Genomic DNA, 19,199 nt, shown 5'->3' on the forward strand with positions numbered 1-19,199 from the left:
TTGTCACTGAGTAAGGGAAAGGGAGGCCTGCTTTAAAGAGACTTGAAGACTGCAGTTAAGGAGGTAATATAGGTCTTAAACTCAAGCTCTAAATAATCCAGAAGATTAGATTTAGATGTGTTGAACCAAAAAAAAAAAAGAAACAAGCAAGAACATTTTAATAGAGTAGCATATCTCTCAAAATAAGTGTAATAAATGAAAATCTAATTCCATTCCGTTAAGTTATTTTATTGGGCTTACAATAATTTACGAGTACATCTCATACTACATAGTACAATTTACAGATTTAGGGCAATTTAACTGAAATCACACACATAATTTCAGCTGTTGGATCTATCTCTGAGCAGGCAGTCATGCATGCAGCTGTACTTTGCAATTACAATCAGGGATTTGTTAATGAATATTACACAGATTCACAAGAGATAAAGTACCTGGACTTTAAGAATGAAAACTGACAAAATATTGATGCTTTCATTGTTATTATATAGTATTTTGCACATTAACACTATTACTAATACAGATCAAATTGTTCTAAAAGTGACTTATGCAAATAGAGCTTTAGCATCATACCCTGGAGGAAGGGAGAAAGAGGGCATGCTCCTCTTAAAGGTCATATAATGACAAACAAGACATTCACTTTGCTAACAGACCCCATTTTAAAAACAAAAAGCTAAGCTATCAATTGCCTTTTGGTTAAGGCTTAGTAATTCATCCAGGTTTAAGTAACTGTACTTCTAGTGCTAAGTGCTATTCCAGGAGCTGGAGGAAGGCTGTAAAGTACAAACACATGCATGCAATGAAAACAGCTGCTGGACTGTTCTACTGCAGGCTGTGTAGGGGCCTTTCCTCACAACACATTTTTAAAACAGACAAGTTATTACAAAACATCTTCAAATCTAAAGTTAATAGGTGTTTTACAATATGCCACCTTGTCAGCTTAAGACTATCAATGTATATAGAATTGATGCCCTTTGTGCTAAGTTATAGTTATCAAAGCCAACCCTGCAGATTGTTAGTCACAAAAAGAGCGGCAACAAAACCTAACACAATTATATCATATGAGCCTGTGAACTCCAGGAAATAGACATCTGCTAGTGTCATATTTTCATTTTATGAACTGAACTATTTTCTCTGCTTCCTTTCTTACCACAAATCTCAACAACACAGCTAAAAAGTTTGACTTAATGAAAAGAAAGATCAGAGACAGAAAATGTATTCACCTTGGATGTGGCTAGTCCAGCAAAAGGCTTTTGTTCTAGATCAGGCTGTCTAAATTCAGTCCTTGAGGACTGTGAACAGGTCCATTTTTTTCAGGATATCTCTAACAAATATGCATGATTTTTGCATGTCTACTAGCTAGTACAATATTGTATGCATATTTGTTAGGGATATCCTGAAAAAATTGTCCCTCAAGACCGAACTTTGTTTGCAGCACTCAAGGACCGAACTTGGAAAAGCCTATTCTAGAAACACGTGTCATCACGTAGAACCATAGTTTTTATTGAAAATGAAAGAAATGAAACAGATTCATGAAAGTTAACCCTAATGTGCATATTAGCTCTTTAATAAATATTTCAATCATTACCTGTCAGAACTGAAACCTGTGTATTTCAGCCACCTGATTCCTGCTGGCTAGAATCGGCTACTTCACGCTATACTGAAATCAATATTAGGCATTTGTATTTGTTAAAGACAAGTGTTCAAGTGGACAGTTTCATTCTTAATCTTTCCATTTTTGTTGGAAGGAGTTCAACCATTTCCTTGCTCAGCTCCAATTCCGTTTCCACAGCCTTAATAGCATCCTCATGCTTTTTGCAGTATTCCACAAGAAATGAATAATATTCCAGAGACATCTGCATGTTTTCCAGCTGCTTTTTCCCATCTGAGGTGATGAGTTTTCCATAAAGTCGTGCAATGTGAAATTTGGCCACCATTGCTGGGCGCAGAACATCCTCCTCCAGTTTTTCAGGGAACTTCTTCTCCATGTCCTTCAGTGAATCCAGAAAGATTTCATAGTACTTGATGGAACACTGGGCAAGAGTATTGATCTTCTTGATAGTGTGCGAATCAAGCTCTTCTAGCTTGTTACCGATGGCTACCTTTAAATCCATCATTTCGTAATAAGTTCCTGCCAGCTCAAACTGCAACTGCCTGCAGATCAGTAGGTAGTACTGTGGACTTAATTCTTTAACAACAGGCTCCAGCATATCTACCCTGCGCTTATGCATCTTACAGCGCCTCTCATAATCTTCTTCAAAGAAAGCAAGCACCTTAAATAAAGCACTATGGTCCTGTAGTACTTCAATGTGGTCAGTGACATGTCCATCCAGTTGGAAGTACTCTTTAGCCTCTTGCACACAATTCTGTCCCACTAGAAAAATCTGCCTGGCCTCTTCAAAATCTAATGGATAGTTGCAAGTCACCTTTTCTTCTGCCGACAGTATAGAATCTGATAGATCACTGGACCCAAACAGTACAGCCTTTTTCCTGCCCTTCTCTTTCTCATCTTCATCTTTCAGCCTTTGGGCTTTCATATCTTCCTGTCTGTCAGTATCAAGTTCTCCAATGTTGTCCTGCCCAAAAAAAAAAAAAAAAAAAATCAGACTTCAACTTTGTTTGAAATTCTATGGAGGTTCTTTGGCCTGATAGAGGTATGTGACAAGTTGATTACAGAAACTGCACTTCAAAAAACATAACCACTGGGATAGTATTTATTTGACTAGTTTACAGAAACATTAAGTAGACAATTCTATAACTTGGCACCTCCAGTGAGGTGTGCCAAAGCCATGCGCATAGTGCCAATTCTGTAATGGCAGTTATGCACCAAGATGCCATTATAGAATACAGTATTAGCATAAACCTGAATTGGCACACCAAAATATAGGCATGACCATTTACAATAGTTCTATGGCAGGCATAAATGGATACCCTTAAGTGTGCCCTGAACAGTGTGCAAAATGGGCAGGCTATGGGCGTATCTCCATGCTCCACTCATGTATACACTCCCTGGAAATTACACACTATAGCACTTAGGTGCGACTTTATAGAATGGAACTTCTACTGTAATACACATAAGTGTTGGTACCAAAGTTTTATAGACCTCCATTCTAAAAAAATTATTTAACTGTGAAATGAGGAATGAGCAATGATCATGTTGGAATCTTCTTAAAAGAATACCAGAGATTATAAAATTCAAACTTAGAGCTCCCAGTTTCTTGCAATTTCTTTGCAACTCCCACTGACTGTGTCCTGCTGCAGAATTAGCCAGCAGTCACAGAATGACAAAAAACCTGTTCTTTGCATGTCCTGTCCATTCCTATCATTCTTCCAATACCGCCACCACTATTCTCCCACCCTCCGAGAGCCCTATTTCCATACCCAATCCAAATTTCTGCTACATTCTCCACAGGATCTCCTGCTACCAAACTTCTGCTGGTTGCTTTGTCCAGTGCTGGCAATGTGGAAGTTTTATGGGCCATGCAATGGCAGCAATTGTGTCCTTTCGACTTCCTAATGCATATAATAACTAAGGGAGACCATTTCCAAATAAACAGTCACATGAACATCAGCTAAAGAGATGAATGGAAGGGGGAAACATTGTAAACACATGTACCATATATGCTACAAAAGTGGGGTATGTGTGTATTGTGACAAGTATGATAAAGATTTTAGATATGTAATTCATCAAGTTGCTAGGACTCGAACACAAATCGATCGCACCTAAAAACAACAACATGATAAACTGAGCTTATCTGCCTGCTACTTAAAGATTCAGAACACTTTTACAAGAAGAGTAGGATTTTAGAAGGGAATCTGAGGGAAAGAAAAAGAAAAGGTACCAGGAAAGAGGGGGGGGGGTAGAGAAACCTTTTAATTTAGGAATGAGACAGCAGTTTATCCAGAAGAGGCAGGAGATCAATTTCCACTGGCTCATAGATTTTACTCACTGAAAACAAAGAGGAGCAAATTGACTGAAGGCTTGTGTCACTCTAACAAGTATTCATTTGAGGAGCAGGAAGATGGCATGGAGAGAGATTCTTTTGAAGAGGAACCAGCTCTCCCCAAGCAACAAGGAAGAGATGGAGCTTCTGGAAGGTGGTAATAGAACAAGCTCAGCTTTAATCAAAAGGAAGCATATGCTTAAAGAGGCACAACAGAAGGTTTGTAGCAAAGCGATACAGTAGTGCTTTAGCAGAAAAGTTCTCCTTAGCTTTTTTCTATTTGCTCTAAGAGCTGAAGTACTGTATAGAAAAGACAATTGGGCATTTTCAAAACACAAAAACATCCAAGTGCTGATAATCAAAATAAAGAACTTAGACGTTTTGTGGGATATTCGCCATCCAATATGTCAAACTCAGAAAGCAGCATGTTTTGGGCAGCTATGGGTTGGATTAGGCTTGGACTATTGGGGTGGGAGTTTTGGAGAGATCACCATAAATAATAAAGGGGTTATGGTGAGACGTACATCTGGCACCGTTTATTTGAGGTTCACAGCAAAAATAGAAACATACTATTTCAGATCATGCATGGGTATGGATACAAAGGAAAGGGGGCAGCTTGGGAGTAGGAGGAGAAGATAGATATTATGAGAAGCTAATTTTACCTTTAAACATAGAAAGTTGTTTTTGTTAATCTGAGAACTTTATATTCAAACTTTGGCAATTCTCCAGCCTTGAATCATAAAGCAGGGAAGATTAGAAAAAGTCTAAGTTGAAAAGCAAACAGTTCTTTCAGTACCCTTCATATAGTAAAAATCAGCATTACAATAACAATTTTATTTTTACTTCCACAAAGTTTGGGGATGAGGCTGCATGTACATATTTTTTAACTTTATATCCCATATATTATAATTATATGCAAACAGCAGTGAAGTAAAAATTTGCGCTAAAATGTAAGTAAAAAATAACATTAAACCCTGAAAGGGAGGGGGGGAGTGGTCAAGATGACGGCACATATCTGGTGAGCTCTGTCTCTTCTCTGCTGAACCATAATTTTCTTGCTATTCTTTTCCACAATTTAGTTGAATTATAGTTATAGTTTATTTATTTGTATCCCACTTTGCACAAAGCGAGTCACAGTAAGTACATACATAATCATAAAATCAACAAGTCATACACAAGATAATCACAAACAATGAAAAAACAGATAAGCAACCAGCGCTTGATCTTACAACCTAAAATTCAGTACATATACTTCATCTTACAAAAAATATATCTTTATCAAAATCTTTTTAATAATAATAATGCTGCATACTAAAAGAAAAAAAGATGGTGAAGGGTACTACCTCACTAGACCACACCGCTTCCTCTGTTCAACAGAGAATGGAAAGATACTTTACCAGGTACCTAGCGGTACAAACCAGGGGTGAGAGCCTTCCACTTATGGGGAATTTAGACATGCCTAAAAACACATCTGTTCCTGACGTATCTATAAACAACTGACCTGTACAATTCTTTCCCTTCAATATCGGTTACCTTGAACTGTTAACTCGATCTTTCTCCTCTGTTAAGTTCATTCAACCTATACCATCTTAATCTTTGTACCATCTTTTAATCTTTGTAAACCGCATAGAACTTCACGGTCCTGCGGTATATAAACTGTTATTGTTATTATTATTAGCTTGGCCTGAAGGAGCGGTTGTTACTTTTCTCCCCCTGAACTGATCCAACTGCCGTGTTCAGCGTCACGTGTGGGTTCGTCACTAGAGCAGTGTGTGTCTGCTGAAATGCTGCGGCTCAAGGCTCTGACCGAAGGCAACTCCCCACAGAAAAGACGCCAAGAATAATCAGGCGACTTGAGACCTGGAGTTCTTAACTTTCCTAGGGCAGTTACACTTGAGTCTCTATGGAAAGCAATCATTAATTTGACGACAATAGTAGAGAAATCCTCGGCTGAGGTAACGTTAATTTCTAAAATGGATGTCAACCAAAAATGTAGTTATAGTTTAAATATCAACAATTTCAATCAGATATTATATCATTTCAAGAATTTCAAAGTTCTGTGGCTAAAGATCAGACATCATTAAGGAGAAAAATAGAGAAGTTAGAAAATTTCAATAGAAGATGGAATTTATGCTTCTTAAATTTTCCAATGGATCCAGGGATTTTACTTATAGTACTTTAAGAAGTACTTTTTTATTTATTTATAGATTTCAACATAATATCAAGCATTAAACTTGTACAGAAAAGAAATTAAGCCAAGTACAATCTACAACAATCAAAAAAAAAAAAAAGATTGTTAAAGAAATAAAATTCATAATAGGACATAAAAATTACAGTGGCTTAATTTTACTCAAGTCCTCAAATTAGATCCAAAACTTACACAATTAGCGAGAAAATAGGTAAACTTAAAGAATCTCTGCCTTAAGCTGAGAGCAAAAATGCATAACTTTCTAATGAGCTTAAGATTTTCCTTTATCCATCCGGGATATAGACAAGAAAGTAGTTAATTGAAAAGGTTCAAAGAAAACATACTTATTCATTTGGTGATGAACAATACACTTGCAAGGATGTCGCAAGTAAAAAGTAGCACCTAAAACTAACACTCCTGGCTTAAGTAATAGAAATTCACGCCTACGCTTCTGCGTCTCACGTGATAAATCGGGAAACATCTGTATTTTATATCCAAGAAATTCTTTCTGTTTGTTCTTCAAGAATAAACTCAAAATCCATGCCTTATCTGGTGAGAGAGCTACAGAAATTATTAATGTTGTTGGGGTCACAATTTCTTTATCTGATGTCTCAAGTATCGCTGAGACGTCCATTGCCTCTTGAGCACTAGACCTCTGATGCTGACTTTGACCACCAGCTGGCAAATAGTGTACTTGAGAAAATGGAGGTAAGAGTTTATCTAAAATTCCCAGAATTTCCTGAAAATATCTTTTGATCGTTTCCCTTGGAGTCACCATTGTGACTTTAAGAAAATTAATCAACCTTAAATTATTACTTTGTGCTGTGTTCTCCAACATTTAAATTTTCCTCCTAAGATTAACATTATCTTTAATTATTGTCTCTTGAATCTGTTTGGAGGAAATTAAGTCCTGTTCAACTTTTTGAATGCTGGGTTTAGAGTTATTCAGTTCCATTTTAACTTCTTTCAGTTCCTTTGTATGTTCAATCAATTTCCCTTCTATATATTGAAAATGGGGATTAATGGCTTTACCAAAGTTAGCCACCAAATCCCAGAGTGCCTCTAGAGTGACTTCAGAGAGTTTATTAGGAACAATTTGTTGCTCACAAGTGAAAAAGTCACCAATTGCAGAAATCTCTTTCCTCTCCTCCGGCTGAAGATTTCCCAAACTCGCAGATGAAACCGCCTCCGGTTCCTTGGCTGGGCTCTCCTGATGGAGTGCCCCTCCTTCTGAGCTTTCCAAAGCTTGTAGACTTGCCTCAGGGATGGAAACTGCCCTATCTCCGGGGTTTTCTCACCCCTTGGTGAGCTCATTGTCCAGGGCTGCGGGGGTGGAGCTCAAACGTCGGGGCTAAGGGTTGTATCTGGCCCTTGGAAGACTACAGCGGTCTCGCCCAATCGCGGCACTTCCTGCAAGCTGCTCACCAAAGTAACGAGCATTTTGCTTTCGCCTTAGGATATCTTCAATTGTGCCCATCGGGACTCCTCTGGAGTGAAGCGAGGCAGCAGCGGCACTTCGGCCGCATCTCTTAGGCATGTCAGGTAGGGAGATAAATCTTCTCTCTGCCGCGAAAAAGTTATTGAAGAAATTTTAGCTGACTCCCAGGGCGTGTTGCTCTGCTAAAGCAGCAAGCAGCCATCTTGGATCTGTTTAAGAAGTACTTAATGGAAGTTTTTAATTTTTCTTCTGAAATGATTTATTTGAAGGTGCCTAAGAAGAACACCCAGGATAATAATGTATTGCATTCTTCTCAGTCCTCAGAACATCAAAAATTGGACTTGGAACACTTATCTACTATTTTAGAGCAATCATTAGATGAAACCACTCAAAGAGCTACTTTGGTCGTCTCCTTTATTTCTGAATAGGATTTGAACAATGTTATGAAAAATTATTTCCACAATTCTTAGTCTCTGTTCTATGGACAAAAAGTCTGGATATTTCCAGATGTGACCAAGGTCACACAAGTATGAAGAAAAGCTTTTCTTGCTCTTAGGCAGGATATTTTGAATATTGGAGCTACATTTAGATTGCTTTAGCCTTGTAAATGTTTAATACATTTGGTTGGTTTGAGACATATATTCTTTATTCCTGAACAATTGACAGCTTTCATAGAACTTAAGAAAATTATTTGAAGATCATTAGATCAGATTAAAGAAGTTAACTGATGGAGAAGTGCTAAGGCGATTCTCCTTGCCTTATATTTTCACTCCCTCCTTGACTATTGTGGTTTAATGTAGGGAGATTATTTTTTTTTTTTTTGTAAAAGATTATCTTTTCTTTATATTTTTTTTCTTCATTTTACCTCCATGTTAATGTAACAAGTTGATACTTGTATATTGAATTAAAAATATCAATAAATAAATAAGGAAAAAAAATAACATTAAACCAGCAAATATGTATTAAAATGAAAACCATTAATTTCAAAGTAAACTTTACTTCCATTTTAATTTCACTGCTACAATGGAATTAGGTTCTTACTTCGGTAATCTTCTCTCTGTTAGAAGACATAGGATTCTGTACTACAGCTTTTGTTTCCTCATAGTCGTGAACTTTGCAGAAAGGTGTCACTCAGAACTCTCAACTCCTCTCCTTCAGCAATGGAGAACAGTTCCCCATTCAGTTAGTACCAAGGCAATCAAACGCCACTGAAACAGAACAGTTTCCCAGACGAGGTAGTGGAGACAAAGACTGTCTGAATTCAAGAAAGCGTGGGATAGGCACGTGAGACCTCTTAGAGAGAGGAAGAGATAATGGTTACTGCAGAAGGGCAGACTGGATGGGCTATTTAGCCTTTACCTGCCATCATGTTTCTAAGTAAAGAGGAGGAGGGCTACAGGGAAATTTCCCAGAGACAAACCACATTCTGTTCTGCTCTGTATCTTGCAGGAAAAAAGAACCAATGGCAATAATACCTGAAAATAAAAAAAAAGAGAGCAGAGCAGAACACATCTTCTCAGTTTGCTAGCAGAAAGAAAAACTGAAGGAGCTGTTCTCCACTGCTGAAGGGGAGGAGTTAAGAGTTCTGAGTGATTCTGCAAAGTTTGTGACTACAGGGAGACAACAGCTATAGTACAGAATCCTACATCCTTGCAATAGAAGATAAAATAAAGGTAAAGGTAGAAATGAACTATGGAAGCTTTCTAGTCTAGAGGCATTATGTTAAGGCAAAAGCTGGGGTGGCAGTGGCCATGATCATAATTTAAGAATACCCACTTGCATTTTCCAAGTTTGTGTTTGGTACTTTTGAGAGCTGATTAACAGGTTTTAAAGTTTGCGCTCATGCACATCCATGTGAGGCCACTGTTATAAGAGTACTGCCCTTCCAATATTCTTAATTATATAATTAGACTAATAGAAAGTCTTGAAACCAATTTAGTGTTTGTTTTGTGGCTTCATTCAATTATATCATCAAAAAGATATAATACCTCCAGCATCTTGCGAGTATCTTGCAAGAGATTCAAACAGTATTTAATCCAGCATCTTGCTATTTCTGCTCTTCTTTGCTGCAAAAGATCCAGGCGCTCTTGTTCTGATTCACCTGACAAATGTATAAGCATGTGGAATTATAGATTAATATTTTTTTCTCAATTACAATGGGGCCAATATTCAGCAACAGGATATCAAGCTCTTTGAATATCTGGTTAAAGTTAACTGATCTAGTTACAAACTAGAACACTGACTTGCAAACTTTTTTTTTTAGCTCCAGCACACTAACAGAGCAAATGTTTTTCTGTGGCACACAAAAAGAGGACATATGTCCCCACCTCAATCTGTCCCCCAGCTGCATTCTGTTCTATCCCCAATCCACCCCCACATGAACGTCATCTTGTCTTCCCTGAGCTCGCAGCCACGTCTAGAGGGCTTTTGATGTGATGACATCACAACCATGCGCATTATGTCATCATGTTGATGTCTGTGCATGCTCAGAAGCCCTCTGACATGGCCCCGAGCTCAGAGAAGATGAAACGAGGTTCGTGTGGGGGCGGAGAGGAAGAGAGGCGCCGGAAGGGACATACTCACGTACACATGTTCTTGAATCCCTGGCAGCACACCTAGAATCTCTTCATGGCAAACTACTGCGTCATGGCACACAGTTTGCGATACACTGCTGTGGAATATAGCCATTTAAAGTTAACAAAATAATTTAACTGTTCAGAATTAGGACAGCTCTTTATGAGATCCAGCATAATTGTTAACTTTAACTAGGTAGCAATGAATATCTATGTAATCCAGGTAAAGTCCAACTGTGCCACCTGGCACATATCCTCCCTCCTATATTTAATTGGTTAACTTTTGTTCAGACAAAATATTTAATCTCATCTGCAAGCTGGAAATTTCAAAAGGAAATATTAGATCTTACCTGCTAATTTTCTTTCCTTTAGTCCAGGGGTGCCCACACTTTTTGGGCTTGCGAGCTACTTTTAAAATGACCAAGTCAAAATGGTCTACCAACAATAAAATTAAAAAAAAAACAAAAAACCACAAAGCACACTGTACGCATAGAAAATGTTAATTATCATTCCTATTCCAGGATTTTTTCAAAGAGGTCAAAGCAGATGACTCTATGCACTGTCACCTCAGTAACAACCATACAAAAATAGACAAATACCCCCCTCCCTTTTTACTAAACCACGATAGCAGTTTTTAGCGCAGGGAGCAGCGCTGAATGCCTAGCGTTGTTCTCGAAGCTCATAGGATCCCTGCGCTAAAAACCGCTATTGCGGTTTAGTAAAAGGGGACCATAGTGTAAAATATAGACAGCAGATATAAATTCAGACACATTTTGATCACTAAATTTAAAATAAAATCATTTTTCCTACCTTTGTTGTCTAGTAATTTCATGAGTCTCTGGTTGCACTTTCTTCTTCTGACTGTGCATCCAATCTTTCTTCCCTTCTTTCAGCCTGTATGCTTCCTCTCCTCCAGACCTCATTCCCTCCCACAACTTTTTCTTCCTCTCTCCCTGCCTCCCTTTTTTTCTGTTTCTCTTCTTTCCTTCTGTCTCCCTGCCTGCCCTCTTTCTTTCTTTCTTTCTCCCTGCCCTTCCCCAAGCCACTGCCGCTGCCATTGGGGAACAGGCCCCCAAGTTGCTGCCACCATCCAATAACAGGCCCCAAAGCAGCCGCCGCCGCCCCAAGCTCACCCTGCTTCCCTGCGTTGGGCCGACCAGCATTCCTCTCCCCGATGTCAATTCTGCCTTCAGAGAGGAAGTTCTGGCCCAGCCAGGCAGTGATTGGCTGGCCAGAACTTCCTCTTCGACGGCAGAATTGACTTCGGGGAGAGGAAGGCTGATCGGCCCGGTAGATTGCCAAGACAAAGTGAATCTATCACAGAGCCCAGGATGGGTTTCGCGATCGACTCACTTTGCCTTGGCAATCTACCGGTCGATCACGATCGACCTATTGGGCACCCCTGCTTTAGTCCCTCTAGACTGGTATAGATACTTGGGTTATGTGGATGGAGACTGAGAAGTTCTGACTTCTGATATAACATAAGAACATAAGAAATGCCTCTGCTGGGTCAGACCCGAGGTCCATCGTGCCCAGCAGTCCGCTCATGCGGTGGCCCAACAGGTCCAGGACCTGTGCAGTAATCTTCTATCTATACCCCTCTATCCCCATTTCCAGTAGGAATTTGTCCAATCCTTTCTTGAACCCCAGTACCGTACTCTGCCCTATTACGTCCTCTGGAAGCACATTCCAGGTGTCCACCACAAGTTGGGTAAAGAAGAACTTCCTAGCATTTGTTTTGAATCTGTCTCCTATCAACTTTTCCGAATGCCCTCTTGTTCTTTTATTATTAGAAAGTTTGAAGAATCTGTCCCTCTTTACTCTCTCTATGCCCTTCTTGATCCTATAAGTCTCTATCATATCTCCTTTAAGTCTCCTCTTCTCCAGGGAAAAGACACCCAGCTTCTCCAATCTCTCAGAATATGACAGGTTTTCCATACCTTTTATCAGACGTGTCGCTCTCCTCTGAACCCTCTCGACTAACGCCATATCCTTCTTAAGGTACGGCGACCAACCCCACAGCTGTTCTATACAGTCTCAGTTTAGTCAATATTTCCTATTAGATTCAAATGACAACCCTCAATCTTCTCTTCCCTTGTATGGTCTCATTGCCAAAAGTACCATCAAGATATATGATTATTTTTTTTTCCACTGACAACTCCTGACAAGTAAACGGCAACAGGCCAAGAAAAAAATCACTTTGAGACACTCAAAAGCAGAGATCTCAAAGTCCCTCCTTGAGGGCCGCATTCCAGTCGGGTTTTCAAGATTTCCCCAATGAATATGCATGAGATCTATGTACATGCACTGCTTTCAATGCATATTCATTGGGGAAATCCTGAAAACCTGACTGGATTGCGGCCCTCAAGGAGGGACTTTGAGATCCCTGCTCAAAAGGATTCTTCTATGTAGTACGTCTTCTAGCAGTAAACTAAACTAACTCCTTTGCAAAAACGGAATGGATAAATAAAAGTGGGTTCTAAATCAGTCTCGATTAAAATTAGCAGATAAGATCTAATTTCTCCTTCCTTGGAATCCTTTGGAATGTAACAAAGCAGTAACCATTGAGGATTGGCCATGCCTAAGCCAACTGATTGGACCCATGCATCAAAGGCCACATCCTGTTTTGCTTACACATCTAAATGGTAGTGTTTAACAACAGAATTCAAGAATAACCAAATGGTTAAGTTACAAATATTCAGTGGAGGAATCAAAGAGCTCTCTGCCTAAGATATTGCTAGCCCTCTAGTAGAATGTAATGTGAATGCTGTAATGGATCCATTATTGGATAAAAAACCAAGTAAAGTTATGAAGTCTTTAGGGTTAGATAATTTGGCACAATCTTGTAATTTAATAGATATATGGTATATACTTCATTTTGATGATTGGGAATTTTCTTTTTGTTCACAAGTCCATAAATCTTTTTCAAGAATAGATTATATTTTTGTCTCTAATCAAATAGTACAGAAAGTGACAAAAACTGCCATAGATCCTAGATGCTGGCACTGTAATCTGGAAGCAGGGACTTTGGATCACTTAATATTCTATTGTCCCTACATCATGGTTTTTTGGAAATCAATTTGGTCTCAAATTAATTGTTTATTAGAGAACCATGTAGCTCTATCATATGATACAATTCTATTTGGGACGTCAATGAGAATAAAAAGTCAAATTTCATCAAGCAATAACAAACTTTTATTGATAATGACAGGAGTCGCCATTCAACATATCACCAAGTATTGGAAAAATTATACTGGACTTAATTACACCTTCTGATGGAATTCATTGTGCCATATATACAAAATGGAAAGAACAATTGCCATACAAAAAGGAAATTATAATAATTTTAAAAAGATTTGGGGACCATTGATAACTTTCTGTAATGATTAGACACCTTTTTATACTGAAAGTACATTTATAATTAGGGGAAAGGGGGTGGTATATAGTTATATTAAGAATTTAATCAATAAGTATGAATGTAATGTTTATATGTTACTATTTAATTATAATATCTGTGGGATGGGTGGGTGGTAGAGGGAGTAAATTTATGTTTTTAAGATGATAATAGGAAAAATTCAAGTGATGCTGTATAAATTAAATTGATGTAATATTGTTTACTTGATGTATGATGAAAAAATGAATAAAGAATTGGGGGAAAAAAAAAAAAAAGAGAATGAATGTGTGATATACCAGCATAGATTCTCATAAGACTGTTAGTGAGGAGCTAGATAATTAAAAATAGACAAAAGCAATAGGACCTGATGAGATACATCCGAGGGCACTCAAGGAACTCAGAGAGGTTCTGGCAGCTCTGTTGTCTCATTTTTTCAATGCTTCCTTAGAGACTAAATTGGTCTCAGAGGACTGAAGAAGGGCAGATGTGGGAATTACAAGCCTGTTAGTCTGACCTCAGTAACAAGTAAACTAATGGAAACACTTCTTAAGCAGAGGATTGTGAGATTTCTAGAACTGAATGAACTACAGGACCCAAGGCAGCATGGTTTTACAAGAGGAAGGTCTTGCCAAACAAATATGAATGATTTCTTTGACTGGGTAATCAAACAGTTGGATATGGAAGGGCATTAGATATTGTATATAGCAGAATTTCAGCTAAATAGCATTCAGCTAACCAGCACTCTCAACCAACCTGCAAAAAAAAAAAAAAAAAAAAAGTCTCCTGTGCTTTTAAGACAACATTCAAAGTGGTGCTCATGATCCAATAACCTCATCTCCCTCCGTTCAGCCCCAGAGACATTAGCAGCAGCTACAAATATCACTCCCTCCCTTCAGCTCCCAAAACATCGCAGCAGCCACCGATCTCCCTCCCTCTAGCTCCCGGAGTATCATGGCAGCCACCAATCTCCCTCCCTCCATTCCCAAAGCAGCAGAGACAGTCCCGACAACCCCCCTCCCTTGACAATGTAGCAGCAGCTGGTAAGCAGGGAAAGGGCCAGCAAACAGGCAGCTTCTGGCCAGCCCCAACAGGGCCTTTACTCTACTGCATCTCTTCTGACGCAACAGCTTTCCATCCCTCCCTCCCTCCCATCCCCCTGTGCAGTGGTTTTCCATTCCTCCTACCCATCCCCTTGTGGAGCAGCATCCTACCAACCCTCCCACCATGAGACCCTGACATACCTCTCTGGCCTTCCCAAAGTAGCAGCAGCAGCATGGTGGTGTCCGGCCTTGAAGAGGCAGCGCTGTGAACAGACTAATTGTGGCCTGCCCTGCCAGGGCTTCCTTCTACCACATCATCAGTGATGCAGAAGAGGGAAGGCCTCCAGAGGAGCAGGCTGTGAGCAGCCCATTCAGAGCACTGCCACTGCTGCTTTAGGAGGCCTGGAGTTAAGTCAGGTCTCATTTGTGTGTAGGGGGGGTTGCGGTTGGCTGAATTGGTGAGTCCAATTTTTTTCAGACAACAAATTGATTCCAAGTCATTCACCAATATGAATTGGTGAATCGATTCAAAGCAGTGAATCGGGCAGCACTAGCACAGAGGCTTCAATTTTAAATTTCTTGATTTCTTGTTACTTTACCAATTTGTGAATGGATTCATGCCTAAATTAGATTCAATGGCATTGTTTGATTAAATAACTTGAGCAAAATTTAAACTCCTTACTTTCTTTTGCAGCTTCCGCAGATGGAATCTGTCCAGCCTGGCTAAAAACCACATTAGCAGCAGCTAAGCAGTGGCGTGCTTCCATGTACCATTGCTGAGGAAATGAATGTAGAGAAAAACACAGTTTAGCTGTATACATAAAACTACAATGAAATTGTTATTGCCTGTAGATTACCCACCTCTTCTCCAATTTTCTTTTATCACCTCTAATTTACTGTATCCACTTTTTCAAACTTCCAACCTTAAGCTGTTTTCTCTCTACTATTGCACACACACACTTATACACTTGTCGTGCCATTCTGGAATCCAATGGATCACAGGAACTGAGGCAACATGAATTCACTTGAAGCAGGTCTTGTCAGACAAATTTCATCAATTTCTTTGATTGAGTGATCAGAGAATTAGATAGAGGGAGAGTGTTAGATGTGGTGTATTTAGATTTTAGCAAAGCCTTTGACATTGTTCCATACAAATCTAATCAATTTCTTTGATTGGGTGACTAGAGAATTGGATAGAGGATGTGCGCTAGATGTGGTGTATTTAGATTTTAGCAAAGCCATCGACAATGTTCCATACAGGCGTATAATAAATAAACTGAGTGTCCTCAGTATGGGCCCCAAAGTGATGGATTGGGTCAGGAACTGGCTGAGCAGAAGGCAACAGGGAGTAGTGATCAACGGAGATCACTCTGAGGAAAGATATGGTGTCAGTGGAGTGCTTCAAGTTTCAGTTCTTGTGCATGTTCTTTTTAATATTTTTGTAAGCAGTATTGCTGAAGGGCTTTCTGGTAAGATTTGCCTCTTTGCGGATTATACCAAAATCTGCAATAGAGTAGACACTCTCATGCATTTGGGCTGCAAAAACCTGAGGGAACAGTACAGTTTAGAGGGTGAAAAACTTTTGTACTAGAAGAGGAACAGGACTTTGGGGTGATGATCTTAAGGTGGCCAAACAGGTTGAAAAGGTGATGGCAAAAGTCAGAAGGATGCTTGGGCACATAGGGAGAAGAATGACCAGTAGGAAAAAGGAGATATTGATGCCCTTGTATAAGACTCTGCTGAGATCTCAGTTAGAATATTGTACACAATTCTGGAGACCGCACCTTGAAAAAGATATAAAAAGGATGGCATATGGGACAAACTTAAAAATCTCAATATGTATACTTTGGAGGAAATGTGTGAGAGGGGAGATATGATGGAATGAGGGGGCATAGGATGAAAGGGGACAGATTCAGAAGTAACCTCAGAAAACATGTTTTCACAGAAAGGATGGTTAATGCTTGGAATGGTCTCCTGGTGGAGGTGGTGGAGAAAAAAAGTGTATCTAAATTAAAGAAAGCTTGGAAAAAGTGTGTTGGATTTCTAATGGAGAGGAGGATTTAGTAGATGACATGGTTTAGGCAGATTAGGATAGGCCATATGGTCTTCATCTGCCTTCATTTTTCTATGTTTCTACCATCCACTCATTACCTAATTCATATTTGAACTCCTTGAAAATCTCATCTATTTCTGCAAACTCAGCTTTTTCACATTTCTTTCTTTCTATGACCATTTCTTTTCCGGCTTCTGTGATATATGTTTTATTAAAATATCACTCTCTAAAATATGAAATGATCATCCTCTGACCACAGCTATTTCCTCCAATGTCGCTATTGCTTTTGATCTTTTAAGTTCACTTTTCATATCTTTCATGCCTTAATATTCTGCAACTCTGCACTCTTTCTGGAACCCTTACTTTTCCAATTGTTCTTTGGTTTCAAATTATAGGCCTATTTCTTTGATTAATGTAGATGGTAAAATTTTAGCTAAGACATTAGCTATAAGATTGGCTAAAGCTCTCCCTTTCATTATAGGTATGCATCAAACAGGATTCGTTGCTCAAAGACATTCATCTCATAACACTAGACTGGCATGCCATATGATGTATTTGACAAAAGATTTCAATGATCCTGCCTTTTCTGTTTCTTTGGATGCAGAGAAAGCCTTTGATCGAGTGGAATGGACCTTCATGCATCAGACAATGGAATGGTTTGGTATAGGTTCAGGATTTATACAAATGATACAAGCGTTGTATAGCTCCCCTGTTGCTAGATTGTATATTAATAACACTTTTTCAGAACGTTTTACTCTGCAGAGGGGGGTTAGACAAGGTTGTCCCTTATCTCCTTTGCTTTTTGATATTGTTTTGGAACCTTTATTGTTAGCTATTCAACAGGTAAAGGAGATACAGGGCATTCTGCGTTCAGATAGAGAATATAAGGTTTCAGCATATGCGGATGATATATTGCTTTATTTGAGAAATCCGGAATCAACCATTCCATGTTTGCTTGAATTGATAGAGAAATTTGGAAAATTTTAAGGTTACAAGATAAATTGGAATAAATCAGAAGTTCTCCCATTAAATATACATTGTACAAAAGGTTTATTTGATCCATTTTCTTTTATTTGGAAGGAAGATGGTTTAAAATACTTAGGAATTTGAATTGCAAAATCAGTGGATGAGACTATGAAAATTAATGAGAAAAATTTATTACAGAAGGTAACAGGAATGTGTGAGCAATGGAATCCTTTGCATTTATCTTGGTGGGGGAGAATACAAACTGTAAAAATGATGATTTTGCCTGTATTTGTTACCAAATGGGAATGATACCAATTTTCTTTCAGGGGTCTTTTTATAAAAAGTTGAATAGGGTTTTAACAAAATTTATTTGGCTAGGTAAAATTCCTAGAATTGCTTTAGTGTCTTTGCAAAGATCAATTGTGGAGGGAGGGGTAAATTTTCCAAACTTTTATAGGTTTCATCAAGCCTATATTCTGCGTCAAGGTATGTATTGGATCCTCCCAGAGCCCACTGATAATATACCAGACTGGTTCTGGCTAGAATGGAGACTCATGTTTCCTTTGCGTCTTGGTCATGTTGTTAGTATCCAGATGCCAAGGTTATACAAGGAACACAAAATATTTGTTGATACCTGGAAAACTTTAAGGTATATAAGTAATTTAACTCCTATTCCAATAAATAAATCAACAACTCAAACGATTTGGCTAAACCCTAAGATCAAGGTTGGCGGTTTTAAAATCATCTGGAAACATTGGATGTTGGCAGGAATACGTATTTTAGAAGATGTAATAAATAATGGCAAACTGCTTGAGTTTTCACAATTGCAACATAAATTTGGATTAAATAAATCGCAATATTTTAGATGGTTGCAATTGAAGCAGGCCATTCAGGCAGGGTTCCCTGAATGGAATAGTCTTATTAATTATCATAGCCTAGAATTCATATGTTTTCAGATGGACTCTATGGGTCACCAGGCCGCAAGGTGGTATAAATTAATAGCTGTTCCGTCTGCGGAATCGGAAAGAAGTAGGGAGATTGTGGATGCCTTTCAAGAGGCTCTGCTCAGACAAATGGTGACGGAACCCACAAGGGAAAAAGCGATATTGGATCTGGTCCTCACAAATGGAGAGAGTATCTCTAATGTTCGAGTGGGTGCTCACCTGGGTAGTAGCGATCATCAAACGGTTTGGTTTGATATAACGGCTAAAGTGGAGAGCGGCCGCACGATACTTAAAGTCCTAGATTTCAAACGTACGGACTTTAATGCAATGGGAAAGTACCTGAAGAAAGAGCTGTTAGGATGGGAGGACATAAGAGAAGTGGAAAGACAGTGGTCTAAGCTGAAAGGAGCGATAAAAATGGCTACGGACCTTTATGTGAAGAAAATCAATAAAAACAAAAGAAAAAGGAAGCCGATATGGTTCTCCAACCTAGTGGCTGAGAAAATAAAGGCGAAAGAGTTGGCGTTCATGAAATATAAAAAAACCCAAGAAGAGGAGAGCAGAAAGGACTACAGGGTGAAACTGAAAGAAGCCAAGAGAGAGATACGTTTGGCGAAGGCACAGGCGGAAGAACAAATGGCTAAAAATGTAAAAAAGGGAGA

The 19,199-nt window shown here is 38.9% G+C and overlaps 1 protein-coding gene across 1 annotated transcript in view; it reads right to left on the reverse strand.

The window, feature by feature from the left end:
• Positions 1–212: 212 nt before the first annotated feature.
• Positions 213–19,199, reverse strand: part of KIFBP (kinesin family binding protein) — a 28,397-nt gene continuing 9,410 nt past the window's right edge. Inside the window, exons 3-5 of the mRNA XM_033942948.1 lie at positions 15,257–15,350; positions 9,556–9,668; positions 213–2,573 (exon numbers count right to left, since the gene is read on the reverse strand). Of these exons, the coding sequence (XP_033798839.1) occupies positions 1,701–2,573; positions 9,556–9,668; positions 15,257–15,350 (1,080 nt within the window). The 3' untranslated portion in view covers positions 213–1,700. The remainder of the gene's footprint in view (positions 2,574–9,555; positions 9,669–15,256; positions 15,351–19,199) is intronic.

Source organism: Geotrypetes seraphini, chromosome 4 (genome assembly GCF_902459505.1).
Source record: "Geotrypetes seraphini chromosome 4, aGeoSer1.1, whole genome shotgun sequence".
Taxonomy (NCBI): Eukaryota; Metazoa; Chordata; class Amphibia; order Gymnophiona; family Dermophiidae; genus Geotrypetes; species Geotrypetes seraphini.